Source organism: Hemitrygon akajei, chromosome 18, assembly GCF_048418815.1.
Source record: "Hemitrygon akajei chromosome 18, sHemAka1.3, whole genome shotgun sequence".
In the NCBI taxonomy this organism is placed as follows: Eukaryota; Metazoa; Chordata; class Chondrichthyes; order Myliobatiformes; family Dasyatidae; genus Hemitrygon; species Hemitrygon akajei.
This window is the reverse complement of record NC_133141.1, coordinates 76,994,346-77,013,392: the sequence shown is the minus strand read 5'-3', so window position 1 is coordinate 77,013,392 and position 19,047 is coordinate 76,994,346. Positions and strand designations below refer to the sequence as shown.

The window sequence follows — 19,047 nt, the reverse complement described above, 5'->3', positions numbered from 1 at the left end:
GTTTCCTATAGTGAGGGAGTCTAGGACCAGAGGGCAAAGATAGAGTGGACGTGGAGAGGATGTTTCCTATAGTGGGGGAGTCTAGGACCAGAGGACACAGATAGAGTGGATGTGGTAAGGATGTTTCCTATAGTGAGGGAGTCTAGGACCAGAGGGCAAAGATAGAGTGGACGTGGAGAGGATGTTTCCTATAGTGGGGGAGTCTAGGACCAGAGGACACAGATAGAGTGGATGTTTCCTATAGTGGGGGAGTCTAGGACCAGAGGACACAGATAGAGTGGATGTGGAGAGGATGTTTCCTATAGTGGGGGAGTCTAGGACCGGAGGACACAGACAGGAAGGATGTGGAGAGGATGTTTCCTATAGTGGGGGAGTCTAGGACCAGAGAACACAGATAGAGTGGATGTGGAGAGGATGTTTCCTAAAGTGGGGGAGTCTAGGACCAGAGGACACAGATAGAGTGGATGTTTCCTATAGTGGGGGAGTCTGGGACCAGAGAACACAGATAGAGTGGACGTGGAGAGGATGTTTCCTATAGTGGGGGAGTCTAGGACCACAGGACACACATAGAGTGGATGTGGAGAGGATGTTTCCTATAGTGGGGGAGTCTAGGACCAGAGGACACAGATAGAGTAGATGTGGCAAGGATGTTTCCTATAGTGGGGGAGACTAGGACCAGAGGGCACAGATAGAATGGATGTGGAGAGGATGTTTCCTATAGTGAGGGAGTCTAGGACCAGAGGGCACAGCCTCAGAATAGAGGGACCTCCCTTTAGAACAGAGATGAGGAGGAATTTCTTTAGCCAGATGGTGGTGAATCTGTGGAATTCATTGCCACAGATGGCTGTGGGGGTCAAGTCATTTGGTATCTTTAAAGTGGAGGTTGATAGATTCTTAATTAGTCGGGGTGTCAAAGGTTATGGGGGGGGGAAGGCAGGAGAATGGGGCTGAGAGAGATAATAAATCAGCCATGATGGAATGGGGGAGCAGACTCAGTAGGGCCCAAAGGCCTAATTCTGCTCCAATGTCTTCCGGTCAACTGGATTTCTTACAGCAGTGGGGTGCTAGAGTTTCAACACCCACTAGTTGCAACTTGTGTGTGACATTTTCAATGAGGTGGGAGAAGTGTTTCCTGCAAAACACACATACACACACAATGCCTGAGGAACTTGGCGAGGTTTCGGGCCGAAACCCTTCTTCAGTCCTGACGAAAGGTCTCGGCCCAAAACGTCGATGGTGTGCTCTTTTCCGGACTCGCTGCCTGGCCTGCCGAGTTCCACCAGCATTTTGAGTGCTTTGCTTTGGTGCTCCGGCCTCTGCAGATTTTCTCCCGTTTCAGAAGGTTTACTGCGGCAGGGGTGGGCCAGGAACGTGAGGGAAAGAGAAGTCAGGAAGGCAGACTGCAAGGAGTGGGCTTAAACTGGGTTGCCATGACGGCAACCGGCCTAGTGGGATGAGAGGAGCCTGCATGAGCGGGAGAGTTCATCCAGCAAGCTGCGCAGGGGCTTTACGGTGTTGCTACGGCAACCTTAACTACTCACCAGCTCCCTCCCCTTCCTGCTTTCGTAGTTTGTGAAAAACTTAAAACCCTCGGGTCCAAACCCCTTCAGAAGCAACATTCGAGCAGAGGGCTTTCCGTCCCTAGAAGTAAGGATGTTCAAAGTTCAAAGTACATTTATTATCTACGAATGCGAACTATATACAACCTTGAGATTCGTCTCCCGACGGGCAGCCACAAAACCAAGAAACCCAATAAAACACATTTCGAAAAGACCTTTGGAGGGAGGAGCTAAAGATGGCGCCGGAGGGCGATTTCTTCCAGTTCATTCGCCAAACGGTTGAACTTCTGCTCTGTCACGTCTTGTCCCTTCTCCTTTCCAAGGGGGGCCGGGCTCCTGTCGGAGTCCGTGACCTACAGCTGCAAGTCAAACTGCGGTTCGTCATGACGGGGGGGAGGGTTCTCGCCGAGCGGCCCGGCGTTTTCCACGCCGCCAGGGAAGACGTGCGTCTCCGGGCTGCGTGACCCGCTTCCTCGCCGGTAAGAGAGCCTGGGGCCTGTCAAAATGTTGGGATAAACATCTTTTTTTTTTGGATGGAGTCCAGAAGGTGGTCTCTGGGGGTGGGGTGGGGGCTCTGTTACTGCTTGCGTGGTGGGTGGTGGTGGGGTCGATGTTTTTTGCTGATGGAAGTGGGGGTGTGTGTGGGTTGATGCTGTTAATGATGGTTCTGCGTGGGAGGGGGAGGGTGGAGGGAGGGCTTTGGGGTTCAAACACTTTCCCGTCGTTCATTCTTTGGGGCTTTCCTCCCGTTTCATGGCCGGCTGTGAAGAGTAGGAATCTCAGATTGTACACCGTACGCATTTTCTGAAATCAATTGAACTCAACGTGCAGGGAAAAAAAAACACCACAACACACACAAATCGTGCCAACCGCAAAAGTAAGCAGCTAACATTCAGAAACGAAGTTGACGGATGTCAGCCCAGAGACTCAAAGCCAATTCAGGAGCCCATCGGTTGTGCGGCCTTTACAACGGTCGTATAGTGCCGGCGCCCCAGACCCACAGCAAAATTTTTTGAGCTCGCTTTCTCGACCAATTAAAGCCTTGACAGATTCAGCGCACACACACATGCGCAAGACGCTGGAGGAACTCGGCAGGTCAGGCTGCGTCTTTGGAGGGGAGTAAACCGTCGACGCTTCATAGCGAGACCCTTCACCGGGACACTAGAATCCTTCAGCAAGGCCTCAGCCCGGAATGTCGACTGTTTATTCCTCTCCGCAGACGCTGCCTGACCTGCCGAGTTCCTCCAGCACTGCGTCCGTGGCAGATTCTTCTTTCCAAAGCCAAAATGGACAATTTCACATTCTTCTCACAGTTTACCCGGTTTATCAGATGCCTGCCCACCTATATCCCTTTAGAACACAGAACGTTTACAGCACAGTACAGTATGCAGCCTAAGATGTTGTGACCTTTTAATCTACTGCAAGCTCAATCCAACCCTTCCCTCCCACATAACCCTCCATTTTTCTGTCACCTATGTGCCTGTCTAAGAGGGTGGTGGGGTGGAGATGTGTCTCTACCAGAGGGGGTGTGAGGCGCTCCTACCCTCCGCTAGCCTGCAGGTCACCCTCGGGGCAAGGTGTAGCACCTGCTTAGCCCCCCGATCAGGGTCGGGTGAAACCATGGGAGCAGGTGGTGGACGGTCGTACGAGCAGCCGGTGTAGATCACAAGTCCTGGTTGTGCGACCACTGACAATCTCTGAAGAGTATTGATAATGGCTTGGGGGGTGGGGGTGGGGGGTCACCCGTCTTGCCCCAGAAGAAGGCAATGGCAAACCACTCCTGCAGAAAAAAATTTGCCAAGAACAATCGTGCTCGATGGAAAGACAGCGGTCGCCTGTCAGACGACATGGCGCATAATGATGATGTCATACAGCACGGCACATAATGATTTTGATGCCTAAGAGTCTTTTAAATGATCCTAATCTATCTGGCTCTACCATTCCATGCCCCCGGAACTCTCTAGAATCTTGAATCTCTGTGTGAAACGAACTACCTCTGACGTCTCCCCTGTTCTTCCCTCCAATCACCTTAAAATCATGCCACTCTCGAATCAGCAACTTCTGCCCTGGGGGTGGGGGAGTCCTCCGGCTGTCTACTCTATCGGTGCCTCTTACCATAAGACCATAAGGCTTGGGAGTAGAATTAGGCCATTCGGCCCAACAGAGGGCCAGGGCATCAAAGGGTACGGGGTTGAAGGCAGGGGAGTGGGGATGAGTGGATGAAGTGGATCAGCCCAGGATTGAATGGCAGAGCAGACTCGATGGGCCGAATGGCCCGCTTCTGCTCCAATATCTTATGGTCTTGAATCTGCTCCGCCATTCTATCCTGGCTGATTTAGTATCTGTCTATAAGATCATCTTTACACTGCTAACAAGCCTGCTCTCGTATCTCTCAAGCCTGCTCATAACTGACCTCTAAAAAAGAGAACCCCCCCCCACCTTTCTGACGGTTCACATCTGCCCAGTTCCAGTTGGACTGTGAGGTCTGTGCTAAAGTTCTCCATACAAGCACCCCCACCGCCCACAAACACTGTCATCCCCCAGGAGTAGGACCAGAGGGCACAGATAGAGTGGATGTGGAGAGGATGTTTCCTATAGTGGGGGAGTCTCGGACCAGAGGACACAGATAGAGTGGATGTGGAGAGGATGTTTCCTATAGTGGGGGAGTATAGGACCAGAGGGCACAGATAGAATGGATGTGGAGAGGATGTTTCCTATAGTGGGGGAGTTTAGGACCAGAGGGCACAGAGAGAGTGGATGTGGACAGGATGTTTCCTATACTGAGGGAGTCTAGGACCAGAGGACACAGGTAGAGTGGATGTGGAGAGGATGTTTCCTATAGAGGGGGAGTCTAGGACCAGAGGACAGGGATAGAGTGGATGTGGAGAGGATGTTTCCCATAGTGAGGGAGTTTAGGACCAGAGGACAGGGATAGAGTGGATGTGGAAAGGATGTTTCCTATAGTGGGGGAGTCTAGGACCAGAGGGCACAGATAGAGTGGATGTGGAGAGGATGTTTCCTATAGTGGGGGGAGTCAAGGACCAGAGGACACAGATAGAGTGGATGTGGAGAGGATGTTTCCTATAGTGGGGGAGTCTAGGACCAGAGGACACAGATAGAGTGGATGTGCAGAGGATATTTCCTATAGTGGGGGAGTCTAGGACCAGAGGGCACAGATAGAGTGGATGTGGAGAGGATATTTCCTATAGTGGGGGAGTCTAGGACCAGAGGACACAGATAGAGTGGATGTTTCCTATAGTGGGGGATCTAGGACCAGAGGACACAGATAGAGTGGATGAGGAGAGGATGTTTCCTATAATGGGGGGAGTCTAGGACTAGAGGACACAGATAGAGTGGATGTGGAGAGGATGTTTCCTATAGTGGGGGAGTCTAGGACCAGAGGACACAGATAGAGTGGATGTGGAGAGGATGTTTCCTATAGTGGGGGGAGTCTAGGACCAGAGGACACAGATAGAGTGGATGTGGAGAGGATGTTTCCTATAGTGGGGGAGTTTAGGACCAGAGGACACAGACAGAGTGGATGTGGAGAGGATGTTTCCTATAGTGGGGGAGTCCAGGACCAGAGGACACAGATAGAGTGGATGTGGAGAGGATGTTTCCTATAGTGGGGGAATTTAGGACGAGAGGACACAGACAGAGTGGATGTGGAGAGGATGTTTCCTATAGTGGGGGAGTGTAGGACCAGAGGACACAGATAGAGTGGATGTGGAGAGGATGTTTCCTATACTGGGGGAGTCTAGGACCACAGGACACACATAGAGTGGATGTGGACAGGATGTTTCCTATAGTGGGGGAGTGTAGGACCAGAGGACACAGACAGAGTGGATGTGGAGAGGATGTTTCCTATAGTGGGGGAGTCTAGGACCAGAGAACACTGATAGAGTGGATGTGGAGAGGATGTTTCCTATAGTGGGGGAGTTTAGGACCAGAGGACAGGGATAGAGTGGATGTGGAGAGGATGTTTCCTATAGTGGGGGATTCTAGGACCACAGGACACAGATAGAGTGGATGTGGAGATGATGTTTCCTATAGTGGGGGAGTCTAGGACCAGAGGACACAGATAGAGTGGATGTTTCCTATAGTGGGGGATCTAGGACCAGAGGACACAGATAGAGTGGATGTGGAGAGGATGTTTCCTATAGTGGGGGACTCTAGGACCAGAGAACACAGACAGAGTGGATGTGGAGAGGATGTTTCCTATAGTGGGGGAGTCTAGAACCAGAGAACACTGATAGAGTGGATGTGGAGAGGATATTTCCTACAGTGGGGGAATTTAGGACCAGAGGACACAGACAGAGTGGATGTGGAGAGGATGTTTCCTATAGTGGGGGAGTGTAGGACCAGAGGACACAGATAGAGTGGATGTTTCCTATAGTGGGGGAGTCTAGGACCAGAGGACACAGACAGAGTGGATGTGGAGAGGATGTTTCCTATAGTGGGGGAGTTTAGGACCAGAGGACAGGGATAGAGTGGATGTGGAGAGGATGTTTCCTATAGTTAGGGAGTTTAGGACCAGAGGACAGGGATAGAGTGGATGTGGAGAGGATGTTTCCTATAGTGGGGGATTCTAGGTCCACAGGACACAGATAGAGTGGATGTGGAGAGGATGTTTCCTATAGTGGGGGAGTCTAGGACCACAGGACACACATAGAGTGGATGTGGACAGGATGTTTCCTATAGTGGGGGAGTGTAGGACCAGAGGACACAGACAGAGTGGATGTGGAGAGGATGTTTCCTATAGTGGGGGAGTCTAGGACCAGAGAACACTGATAGAGTGGATGTGGAGAGGATGTTTCCTATAGTGGGGGAGTTTAGGACCAGAGGACAGGGATAGAGTGGATGTGGAGAGGATGTTTCCTATAGTTAGGGAGTTTAGGACCAGAGGACAGGGATAGAGTGGATGTGGAGAGGATGTTTCCTATAGTGGGGGAAGTTAGGACCAGAGGACACAGATAGAGTGGATGTGGAGAGGATATTTCCTATAGTGGGGGACTCTAGGACCACAGGACACAGATAGAGTGGATGTTTCCTATAGTGGGGGATCTAGGACCAGAGGACACAGATAGAGTGGATGTGGAGAGGATGTTTCCTATAGTGGGGGACTCTAGGACCAGAGAACACAGACAGAGTGGATGTGGAGAGGATGTTTCCTATACTGGGGGAGACTAGGACCACAGGACACACATAGAGTGGATGTGGACAGGATGTTTCCTATAGTGGGGGAGTGTAGGACCAGAGGACACAGACAGAGTGGATGTGGAGAGGATGTTTCCTATAGTGGGGGAGTCTAGGACCAGAGAACACTGATAGAGTGGATGTGGAGAGGATGTTTCCTATAGTGGGGGAGTTTAGGACCAGAGGACAGGGATAGAGTGGATGTGGAGAGGATGTTTCCTATAGTTAGGGAGTTTAGGACCAGAGGACAGGGATAGAGTGGATGTGGAAAGGATGTTTCCTATAGTGGGGGAGTCTAGGACCAGAGGGCACAGATAAAGTGGATGTGGAGAGGATGTTTCCTATAGTGGGGGATTCCAGGACCACAGGACACAGATAGAGTGGATGTGGAGAGGATGTTTCCTATAGTGGGGGAGTCTAGGACCAGATGACACAGATAGAGTGGATGTGGAGAGGATGTTTCCTATAGTGGGGGATTCCAGGACCACAGGACACAGATAGAGTGGATGTGGAGAGGATGTTTCCTATAGTGGGGGAGTCTAGGACCAGAGGACACAGATAGAGTGGATGTTTCCTATAGTGGGGGATCTAGGACCAGAGGACACAGATAGAGTGGATGTGAAGAGGATGTTTCCTATAGTGGGGGACTCTAGGACCAGAGGACACAGACAGAGTGGATGTGGAGAGGATGTTTCCTATAGTGGGGGAGTCTAGGACCAGAGGACACAGATAGAGTGGATGTGGAGAGGATGTTTCCTATAGTGGGGGAAGTTAGGACCAGAGGACACAGATAGAGTGGATGTGGAGAGGATATTTCCTATAGTGGGGGATTCTAGGACCACAGGACACAGATAGAGTGGATGTGGAGAGGATGTTTCCTATAGTGGGGGAGTCTAGGACCAGAGGACACAGATAGAGTGGATGTTTCCTATAGTGGGGGATCTAGGACCAGAGGACACAGATAGAGTGGATGTGGAGAGGATGTTTCCTATAGTGGGGGACTCTAGGACCAGAGGACACAGACAGAGTGGATGTGGAGAGAATGTTTCCTATAGTGGGGGACTCTAGGACCAGAGGACACAGACAGAGTGGATGTGGAGAGGATGTTTCCTATAGTGGGGGGAGTCTAGGACCAGAGGACACAGATAGAGTGGATGTGGAGAGGATGTTTCTTACAGTGGGGGAGTCTAGGACCAGAGGACACAGATAGAGTGGATGTGGAGAGGATGTTTCCTATAGTGGGGGAGTCCAGGACCAGAGGACACAGATATAGTGGATGTGGAGAGGATATTTCCTATAGTGGGGGAATTTAGGACCAGAGGACACAGACAGAGTGGATGTGGAGAGGATGTTTCCTATAGTGGGGGAGTCTAGGACCAGAGGACACAGATAGAGTGGATGTGGAGAGGATGTTTCCTATAGTGGGGGGAGTCTAGGACCAGAGGGCACAGATAGAGTGGATGTGGAGAGGATGTTTCCTATAGTGGGGGAGTCCAGGACCAGAGGACACAGATAGAGTGGATGTGGAGAGGATATTTCCTATAGTGGGGGAATTTAGGACCAGAGGACACAGACAGAGTGGATGTGGAGAGGATGTTTCCTATAGTGGGGGAGTCTAGGACCAGAGAACACTGATAGAGTGGATGTGGAGAGGATATTTCCTATAGTGGGGGAATTTAGGACCAGAGGACACAGATAGAGTGGATGTGGAGAGGATATTTCCTATAGTGGGAGCGTCTAGGACCAGAGGACACACATAGAGTGGATGTGGAGAGGATGTTTCCTATAGTGGGGGAGTCTAGGACCAGAGGGCACAGATAGAGTAGATGTGGAGAGGATATTTCCTATAGTGGGGGAGTTTAGGACCAGAGGACACAGATAGAGTGGATGTGAAGAGGATGTTTCCTATAGTGGGGGACTCTAGGACCAGAGGACACAGACAGAGTGGATGTGGAGAGGATGTTTCCTATAGTGGGGGAGTCTAGGACCAGAGGACACAGATAGAGTGGATGTGGAGAGGATGTTTCCTATAGTGGGGGAAGTTAGGACCAGAGGACACAGATAGAGTGGATGTGGAGAGGATATTTCCTATAGTGGGGGATTCTAGGACCACAGGACACAGATAGAGTGGATGTGGAGAGGATGTTTCCTATAGTGGGGGAGTCTAGGACCAGAGGACACAGATAGAGTGGATGTTTCCTATAGTGGGGGATCTAGGACCAGAGGACACAGATAGAGTGGATGTGGAGAGGATGTTTCCTATAGTGGGGGACTCTAGGACCAGAGGACACAGACAGAGTGGATGTGGAGAGAATGTTTCCTATAGTGGGGGACTCTAGGACCAGAGGACACAGACAGAGTGGATGTGGAGAGGATGTTTCCTATAGTGGGGGGAGTCTAGGACCAGAGGACACAGATAGAGTGGATGTGGAGAGGATGTTTCTTACAGTGGGGGAGTCTAGGACCAGAGGACACAGATAGAGTGGATGTGGAGAGGATGTTTCCTATAGTGGGGGAGTCCAGGACCAGAGGACACAGATAGAGTGGATGTGGAGAGGATATTTCCTATAGTGGGGGAATTTAGGACCAGAGGACACAGACAGAGTGGATGTGGAGAGGATGTTTCCTATAGTGGGGGAGTCTAGGACCAGAGGACACAGATAGAGTGGATGTGGAGAGGATGTTTCCTATAGTGGGGGGAGTCTAGGACCAGAGGGCACAGATAGAGTGGATGTGGAGAGGATGTTTCCTATAGTGGGGGAGTCCAGGACCAGAGGACACAGATAGAGTGGATGTGGAGAGGATATTTCCTATAGTGGGGGAATTTAGGACCAGAGGACACAGACAGAGTGGATGTGGAGAGGATGTTTCCTATAGTGGGGGAGTCTAGGACCAGAGAACACTGATAGAGTGGATGTGGAGAGGATATTTCCTATAGTGGGGGAATTTAGGACCAGAGGACACAGATAGAGTGGATGTGGAGAGGATATTTCCTATAGTGGGAGCGTCTAGGACCAGAGGACACACATAGAGTGGATGTGGAGAGGATGTTTCCTATAGTGGGGGAGTCTAGGACCAGAGGGCACAGATAGAGTAGATGTGGAGAGGATATTTCCTATAGTGGGGGAGTTTAGGACCAGAGGACACAGATAGAGTGGATGTGGAGAGGATGTTTCCTATAGTGGGGGATTCTAGGGCCACAGGACACACATAGAGTGGATGTGGAGAGGATGTTTCCTATAGTGGGGGAGTGTAGGACCAGAGGACACAGACAGAGTGGATGTGGAGAGGATGTTTCCTATAGTGGGGGAGTCTAGGACCAGAGCACACTGATAGAGTGGATGTGGAGAGGATGTTTCCTATAGTGACAGAGTCTAGGACCAGAGGGCACAGATAGAGTGGATGTGGAGAGGATGTTTCCTATAGTGGGGGAGTCTATGACCAGAGGACAGGGATAGAGTGGATGTGGAGAGGATGTTTCCCATAGTGAGGGAGTTTAGGACCAGAGGGCACAGATAGAGTGGATGTGGAGAGGATATTTCCTATAGTGGGGGAGTCTAGGACCAGAGGACTCAGATAGAGTGGATGTGGAGAGGATATTTCCTATAGTGGGGGAGTCTAGGATAAAAAGACACAGATGGGCTGAGGTGAAATTTCTTTTTCAACTGTACAGAACTTCAATGTACGGTAAGCAGAATTAATTCGATCAGCATCTCCACCCACAAGGAGCCTCTAAGCACCCCTGGGATTGGGGACACGAGTGATGAAATTTCAGAGATTTACGATTCCAGAGGTGAGGTGTTCAAGATGGCACAGGGAGTGTTGGAACTCATTGGGTTTCAGAGCCGCGATCTTGGTGTCATCCTCGATCTCTGATGAGCCCGCGGCCAGATCGGCCACGATCTCAGTGAATGGCGGAGCAGACTAAACGGGCCAGCTGGCCGACCCCTACTCCCGTTTCCCATGTTTCTGTTCCACAGAGTTGCTGTGGATCCATTGAACCACGTTATCATCCAGACAACGGACCCAGCACCGATCCCTGCGGCACTCCACAAGACACAGGCCTCCGGTCAGAGAGGCAATCGTCTACTACCGCTCTCCGGCTTCTCCCACAAAGGGTGCGAAATTAGAGAGGGTGCAGAGGAGATTCACCAGGATGCTGCCTGGATTAGACAGGGTGCAGAGGAGATTCACCAGGATGCTGCCTGGATTAGAGAGGATGCAGAGGAGATTCACCAGGATGCTGCCTGGATTAGAGAGGGTGCAGAGGAGATTCACCAGGATGCTGCCTGGATTAGAGAGGGTGCAGAGGAGATTGACCAGGATGCTGCCTGGATTAGAGAGGGTGCAGAGGAGATTCACCAGGATGCTGCCTGGATTAGAGAGGGTGCAGAGGAGATTCACCAGGATGCTGCCTGGATTAGAGAGGGTGCAGAGGAGATTCACCAGGATGCTGCCTGGATTAAAGAGGGTGCAGAGGAGATTCACCAGGATGCTGCCTGGATTAGAGAGGGTGCAGAGGAGATTCACCAGGATGCTACATGGATTAGAGAGGATGCAGAGGAGGTTCACCAGGATGCTGCCTGGATGAGAGAGGGTGCAGAGGAGATTCACCAGGATGCTGCCTGGATTAGAGAGGATGCAGAGGAGATTCACCAGGATGCTGCCTGGATTAGAGAGGGTGCAGAGGAGATTCACCAGGATGCTGCCTGGATTAGAGAGGGTGCAGAGGAGATTTACCAGGATGCTGCCTGGATTAGAGAGGGTGCAGAGGAGATTCACCAGGATGCTGCCTGGATTAGAGAGGGTGCAGGGGTGATTCACCAGGACGCTGCCTGGATTAGAGAGGGTGCAGAGGAGATTCACCAGGATGCTGGCTGGATTAGAGAGGGTGCAGAGCAGATTCACCAGGATGCTGCCTGGATTAGAGATGGTGCAGAGGAGATTCACCAGGATGCCGCCTGGATTAGAGAGGGTGCAGAGCAGATTCACCAGGATGCTGCCTGGATTAGAGAGGGTGCAGAGCAGATTCACCAGGATGCTGCCTGGATTAGAGAGGGTGCAGAAGAGATTGACCAGGGTGCTGCCTGGATTAGAGAGGGTGCAGAGGAGATTCACCAGGATGCTGCCTGGATTAGAGAGGGTGCAGAAGAGATTGACCAGGATGCTGGCTGGATTAGAGAGGGTGCAGAGGAAAATCACCAGGATGTTCCCTGGATCGGATAGGAAACCTTATGAGGCTGAGCGAGCTGGGGCTTTTCTCTGGAGCAAAGGAGGACGAGAGGTGATTTGATAGAAATGTACAAGATGATAAGCGGCATAGATCGAGTGGACAGTCGGAGACCTTTACTAACAGGAGGGGGCTCACCTTTTTAAGGTGATCGGAGGAAAGTTCTGGGAGGGGGTGTAAAGTTGTTTTACACAGAGAGAGGTGGGTGTGTGAACACCCTGCCAGGGCTGGCGGTGGAGGCAGATACATTAGGAACACTTAAAGAGAATCTTAGATAGGCTCATGGATGACAGGAAAACTGTGGGATATGTCGGAGGGGAGGGTTAGATTTATCTGGGAGCTGGTTAGAAGGTCGGCATAACGTTGTGGGCCGAAGGGCCTGCTCTGTGCTGTGGTGCTCTGAATAGGGAGTGGGAGGCGTTCCCGTGGGTTCGGTGAGGAGATTAGGAAAGGCCGTTACTTGGTACAGGTGGCCAGGCACATGGCGTTGGCTTCCTGGATGGACGAACACTTCACCGCCTCTTCAAACCAGTCGCCAAACTGCTTCATCGGGTCCAGGGAAACCAGCTGACCTTCTTCGAAAGCCTGCTCACAACCAGGGAGAGAGAGAAGACCGTTAGACCACAGGGCTTCGGAGCAGAATTAGGCCATTCAGCCCATCGGGTCTGCTCTGTCAATCCCATCATGGCTGATCTGTTGTCCCACCTTCTCCTGCCTTCTCCCCTGTTGAGCCCGTGACTGCCTCTTCCCAACTAATCGAGGACCTCCGCCCTCTGCGGCCCGGTACCCTGGAGGTCAGCGCGATGCTTTGCAGTGCTGGAGTCCCGGGTTCGATTCCCGCCACTGCCTGCGAGGAGTTCGTACGTTCTCCCCGGTGACCGCGTGGGTTTCCTCCCACAGTCCGAAAAAACGTACCGGTCAGTAGGTTAACTGTCCCGTCATTCGGCGTGGAGTTAAATCGGGGAATTACTGGGTGGCACGTCCGGAAGGGTTGAAGGGGGCTGTTCCATGCTTTATCACAAATAAAACTTTAAAATTTAAAAAATGAGTAAGTATAACGAAAGACTGCTGTCCGTGGCAACGAATTCCACAGATTCACCACCTTCTAGCTAAAGGAATTCCTCCTCATCTCCGTTCTAAAGAGACTTCCCCCTGTTCGGAGTCAGTGCCCTCTGGTCCTAGACTCCCCCACTACAGGAAACATCCTCTCCACGTCCACTCTATCTGTGTCCTCTGGTCCTAGACTCCCCCACTATAGGAAACATCCTCTCCACATCCACTCTATCTGTGCCCACTGGTCCTAGACTCCCCCACTATAGGAAAAATCCTCTCCACATCCACTCTATCTGTGCCCTCTGGTCCTAGACTCCCCCACTATAGGAAACATCCTCTCCACATCCACTCTATCTGTGCCCTCTGGTCCTAGACTTCCCCACGATAGGAAACATCCTCTCCACATCCACTCTATCTGTGCCCTCTGGTCCTAGACTCCCCCACTACAGGAAACATCCTCTCCACGTCCACTCTATCTGTGTCCTCTGGTCCTAGACTCCCCCACTATAGGAAACATCCTCTCCACATCCACTCTATCTGTGCCCTCTGGTCCTAGACTCCCCCACTATAGGAAACATCCTCTCCACATCCACTCTATCTGTGCCCTCTGGTCCTAGACTCCCCCACGATAGGAAACATCCTCTCCACATCCACTCTATCTGTGTCCTCTGGTCCTAGACTCCCCCACTGTAGGAAACATCCTCCCCACATCCACTGTATCTGTGTCCTCTGGTCCTAGACTCCCCCACTATAGGAAACATCCTCTCCACATCCACTCTATCTGTGTCCTCTGGTCCTAGACTCCCCCACTATAGGAAACATCCTCTCCACATCCACTCTATCTGTGTCCTCTGCTCCTAGACTCCCCCACTATAGGAAACATCCTCTCCACATCCACTTTATCTGTGCCCCCTGGTCCTAGACTCCCCCACTATAGGAAACATCCTCTCCACATCCACTCTATCTGTGTCCTCTGGTCCTAGACTCTCCCACTATAGGAAACATCCTCTCCACATCCACTTTATCTGTGTCCTCTGGTCCTAGACTCCCCCACTATAGGAAACATCCTCTCCACATCCACTCTATCTGTGTCCTCTGGTCCTAGACTCCCCCACTATAGGAAACATCCTCTCCACATCCACTCTATCTGTGTCCTCTGGTCCTAGACTCCCCCACTATAGGAAACATCCTCTCCACATCCACTCTATCTGTGTCCTCTGGTCCTAGACTCCCCCACTATAGGAAACATCCTCTCCACATCCACTCTATCTGTGTCCTCTGCTCCTAGACTCCCCCACTATAGGAAACATCCTCTCCACATCCACTCTATCTGTGTCCTCTGGTCCTAGACTCCCCCACTATAGGAAACATCCTCTCCACATCCACTTTATCTGTGTCCTCTGGTCCTAGACTCCCCCACTATAGGAAACATCCTCTCCACATCCACTCTATCTGTGCCCTCTGGTCCTAGACTGCCCCACTATAGGAAACACCCTCTCCACATCCACTCTATCTGTGTCCTCTGGTCCTAGACTCCCCCACTATAGGAAACATCCTCTCCACATCCACTCTATCTGTGTCCTCTGGTCCTAGACTCCCCCACTATAGGAAACATCCTCCCCAGGTCTTTCAATATTTGATAAGGTTTCAGTGAGATATCCCCTCCCCCACCCCGTCAACCAGCGAGTTCAGGCTCTGAGCCGTCAAACGCCCCTCCCTGTACAACTTTTGCGGACTCCCCTGCCTGGGATGAACTTTGCCCGGTGACCCCCGTCTGAGTTTGAATCTTTGTTGTTTTTAAAACCCTGAGATGTTTGCGCGCTCCCTTGTGACCGGTGTGCCTGCCAAGAGGGTGAAAGTCCGAGCCGTGTTTACTGTCGGAAGCACAGGTGCACCTGTGCACAGGTGCAGGGAGCAGACAGGCTTGCAGACGCCCCCCCGGATTTCTTTCTTTAATCCGGGTCGTGTCCTGCGCAGAGCCCCGATCTGCACATCATCGAGGCTGCCTGCCGTTCCCATTTCGAGACTGCCAAAGTCTGCAGACGAGCTGTGACAAGTTCTCCCAGACACTCGGAACAACCTCCCAGCCCACTTTCTTGGAAAACCGCACATCAGTGCACCTATGAGAGTTGACGCAGTTTTACAGGCAAAGGGCAGTCACACCAACTACTGACTCAATTTTATTTTTTACTGCTTACTGCTCTTTATAGTAAACTATTTTGATACTTAAGAGACTTCCGTCTTCTCTGAACTCTCCTTCGCTCTACAGAAATTTTCTTCAGAGTACTGTGGCATTGTGGGGGATGTGGTAAGGCAAGGAGAGCCAGGGTTGGGGCAGCGTGTCGTCGACCCAGACAAGTCAGTCCCTAAAGAGCCACCGGGGCCGAGATAGGCGAGGGTGATGTGTGGTCAATCCAGACCTGTGGGGCCTCCGAAGTGAGGGCTTTTCTAGAAAGGTCTTTCAGGAACATGGCTTCCGTTTGCAAATGGGAGGGGCTGCCAGAGAGAGAGAGAGAGAGAGGAGCTGAAGAACATTAGGAAGGATGGGAAGAACTCCCGGAGACTGAGTGGCAGGGCCCATGTTGTTGTGTTTGTGCATTGGGGGCCCCACTGGACTCTGTGCTCTCCTACCCCCCGCCCCCCGACAGGCCCCACACTCTCTCCCTGCCTGGCCCCCCTCCCCTGAACAGGACCCCACACCCTCTCCCTGCTGGACCCTGCTCCCTCTCCAATCAGCCCCCCCCCCTCTTGCTCTGTCCTCCCCCCTCCTGCCCTTAGCCCCCACCCCACAAGCCCAACCCTACCCTCCACACCCCAGGGCAGCTCAGCAGCGTAGGGGTTAGCCCGTCACTTTGACCCATGATCAATTTCCGCTGCCGCCTGCGGCGTCTATAGGGTTAAGTTGGGGGATTGCTGGTGGAGGGGGGGGGTGCCCTGAGGGCCGGTTATGCGCTGTATCAGACAGTAAAATCCTGTAAACTCATTCAGATTTCACTAGCACTGGCCTGGTGTGATCTCACACTCTCTCTCTCCCACACTCACACACCATCCCCTTCTCTCTCTCCCCCTTCCCTCTCACTCTCTCTCTCTCACACTCTCTCCCCTTCCCTCTCACTCTCTCCCCTTCTCTCTCTCTCTCTCTCTCACCCCCCTTCTCTCTCTCACTCTCCCCTTCTCTCTCTCACACACTCTCCCCTTCTCTCTCAAACTCTCCCCTTATCTCTCTCTCTCTCACACACTCTCTCCCCTCTCTCTCTCACACACACACACTCTCCCCTTCTCTCTCTCTCTCACACACACTCTCCCCTTCTCTCTCTCTCACACACACTCTCTCCCCTCTCTCTCTCTCTCTCACACACACTCTCCCCTTCTCTCTCTCTCTCACACACACATACTCTCCCCTTCTCTCTCTCTCACACACTCTCCCCTTCTCTCTCTCACACACACTCTCTCCCCTTCTCTCTCTCTCCCACACACACACTCTCCCCTTCTCTCTCTCTCACACACACTCTCTCCCCTCTCTCTCTCTCACACACACACTCTCTCTCTCTCACACACACACTCTCCCCTCTCTCTCTCTCACACACACACTCTCCCCTTCTCTCTCTCTCTCACACACACTCTCTCCCCTTCTCTCTCTCTCACACACACACTCTCCCCTTCTCTCTCTCTCTCACACACACACTCTCCCCTCTCTCTCTCACACACTCTCCCCTTCTCTCTCACACTCTCCCCTTCTCTCTCTCTCTCGCACACACACTCTCCCCTCTCTCTCTCTCTCACACTCTCTCCCCTTCTCTCTCTCACACTCTCCCCTTCTCTCTCTCTCTCTCTCACACACTCTCCCATTCTCTCTCACACACACTCTCTCCCCTTCTCTCTCTCTCACACACACACTCTCCCCTTCTCTCTCTCTCTCACACACACTCTCTCCCCTTCTCTCTCTCTCACACACACACACACACTCTCTCTCCGCTTCTCTCTCTCTCTCACACACTCTCCCCTTCTCTCTCTAATGCAGTCTCTCTCCGTCTCTCTCTCTCTCTCTCTCACACACACACACTCTCCCTTTCTCTCTCTCTCTCACACACACACACACACACTCTCCCCTTCTCTCTCTCACACACACACACTCTCCCTTTCTCTCTCACACACTCTCTCCGCTTCTCTCTCTAATGCAGTCTCTCTCCGTCTCTCTCTCTCTCACACACACTCTCCTTCTCTCTCACACACACACTCTCCCCTTCTCTCTCTCTCTCTAATGCAGTCTCTCTCCTTCACTCTCTCTTTCGCTAAACTGCGTGCCCCGTTGCCGGGTCTGCGTTCGGGGCTCCAGCCGCACCGAGGCCCGACGGAGGTGCTGCCAGGTCCCGCGGACCGACTGAATGTCACTCCAAGGACTCTGTGCGGGGCCTACCGCGGCGAGAACCGGGCGCTGCTGCCCGCACTCGGGGAGTCCTCAACCCTTCCGTGCAAAGACGACCCCGACCCCGACCCCGACCCGGATCGATGGCCGGCGAAGGAGCGGCTCCCTCGGCTCCGGGAGGAGGCGCCTTTACAAAACACATGGACGGGGAAGGACACATCGTTTCACCCGCCGGCTACTCACGTCGCGGTCGCTCTTGTAGCTCTTCCGCATGGCGGCCACGTCCGTGGAGGGGCCGGAGCCGGACGACATCCCGCCGGGTCTGGCCGCCGCCGCCGCCGCCTCCCGTCTCTGGCCGCCGACGCGCCCGCACCGACTGGCGGCGACCCGGGTGACCCGCAGGGTTTGCCACATCGCGGCGACGGCACGCCGGGGCTGCGTGAGCGGGCGGGGTGGGGTATCTGTGTGGGTGGGGTATCTGTGTGGGTGCGGGGTGTCTGTGTGGGTGGGGGGTATGTGTGGGTGGGGTGTCTGTGTGTGTGGGGTGTCTGTGTGGGTGCGGGGTATGTGTGGGTGGGGTGTCTGTGTGGGTGCGGGGTATGTGTGGGTGGGGTGTCTGTGTGGGTGCGGGGTCTGTGTGGGTGGGGTGTCTGTGTGGGTGCGGGGTATGTGTGGGTGCAGGGTCTGTGTGGGTGGGGTGTCAGTGTGGGTGGGGTGTCTGTGTGGGTGGGGTGTCTGGGTGGGTGGGGGGTATGTGTGGGTGGGGTGTCAGTGTGGGTGCGGGGTATGTGTGGGTGGGGTGTCTGGGTGGGTGGGGGGTATGTGTGGGTGGGGTGTCTGTGTGTGTGGGGTGTCTGTGTGGGTGCGGGGTATGTGTGGGTGGGGTGTCTGTGTGGGTGGGGTGTCTGTGTGGGTGCGGGGTATGTGTGGGTGGGGTGTCTGTGTGGGTGGGGGGTATCTGTGTGGGTGTCCATCGGCTGACTCGATCACCCCCCCCCCCCTCCCACTTCCCCAAAAGTGAGCTGATCGATTACAGCCGGCCGGCATTACCCGTGGTAAAACGGTAAAGACTTTCTCACTGGTGGACCTCCCTACCCCACCTCCCGTCCGCAGCCAACATCGCCTGGTTCGTCTGTGGGAGGAAACCCACGCCGCTCACCGGAGTAGGTACGGACTCCTTACCGGCAGGGTTGGGGATTGAACCCCCCGCCCCCATCACGATCACTGGCGCTCCGGTAGAGTTATACTGACCCCTCGCACGGACCGTGTCAACCCTACAGCCTCCTGGAAGGGCTGAGCGGGGGTGGGGTGGGTGACAGGAGGAGGCAGGGAACTGGGACCCACGGGTCGGGACTTCAAGATACAGGAGCTTCTGCAGAAATCCAGAGCATCCAACACACACACCATAAGACCATAAAATATAGGAGCAGAAGTAGGCCGTTTGGCCCATCGAATCTGCTCCGCCATTCAATCATGAGCTGATCCAAATCCTCCAGTCGCCCTCACTCCCCTGCCTTCACCCCATTACTCTTTGATGCCCTGGCTGATCAAGAACCTGTCTATCTCTGCCTTAAATGCACCCAGTGACTCGGCCTCCACAGCCGCTTGTGGCAACAAACTCCACAGATTTACCACCCTCTGAC

The 19,047-nt window shown here is 53.1% G+C and overlaps 1 protein-coding gene across 1 annotated transcript in view; it reads right to left on the bottom strand.

The window, feature by feature from the left end:
* Positions 1–17,852, bottom strand: part of pnpo (pyridoxamine 5'-phosphate oxidase) — a 43,495-nt gene extending 25,643 nt beyond the window's left edge. Inside the window, 3 exon segments of the mRNA XM_073071836.1 lie at positions 1,542–1,641; positions 12,446–12,570; positions 17,648–17,852. Of these exon segments, the coding sequence (XP_072927937.1) occupies positions 1,542–1,641; positions 12,446–12,570; positions 17,648–17,818 (396 nt within the window). The 5' untranslated portion in view covers positions 17,819–17,852.
* Positions 17,853–19,047: the final 1,195 nt, after the last annotated feature.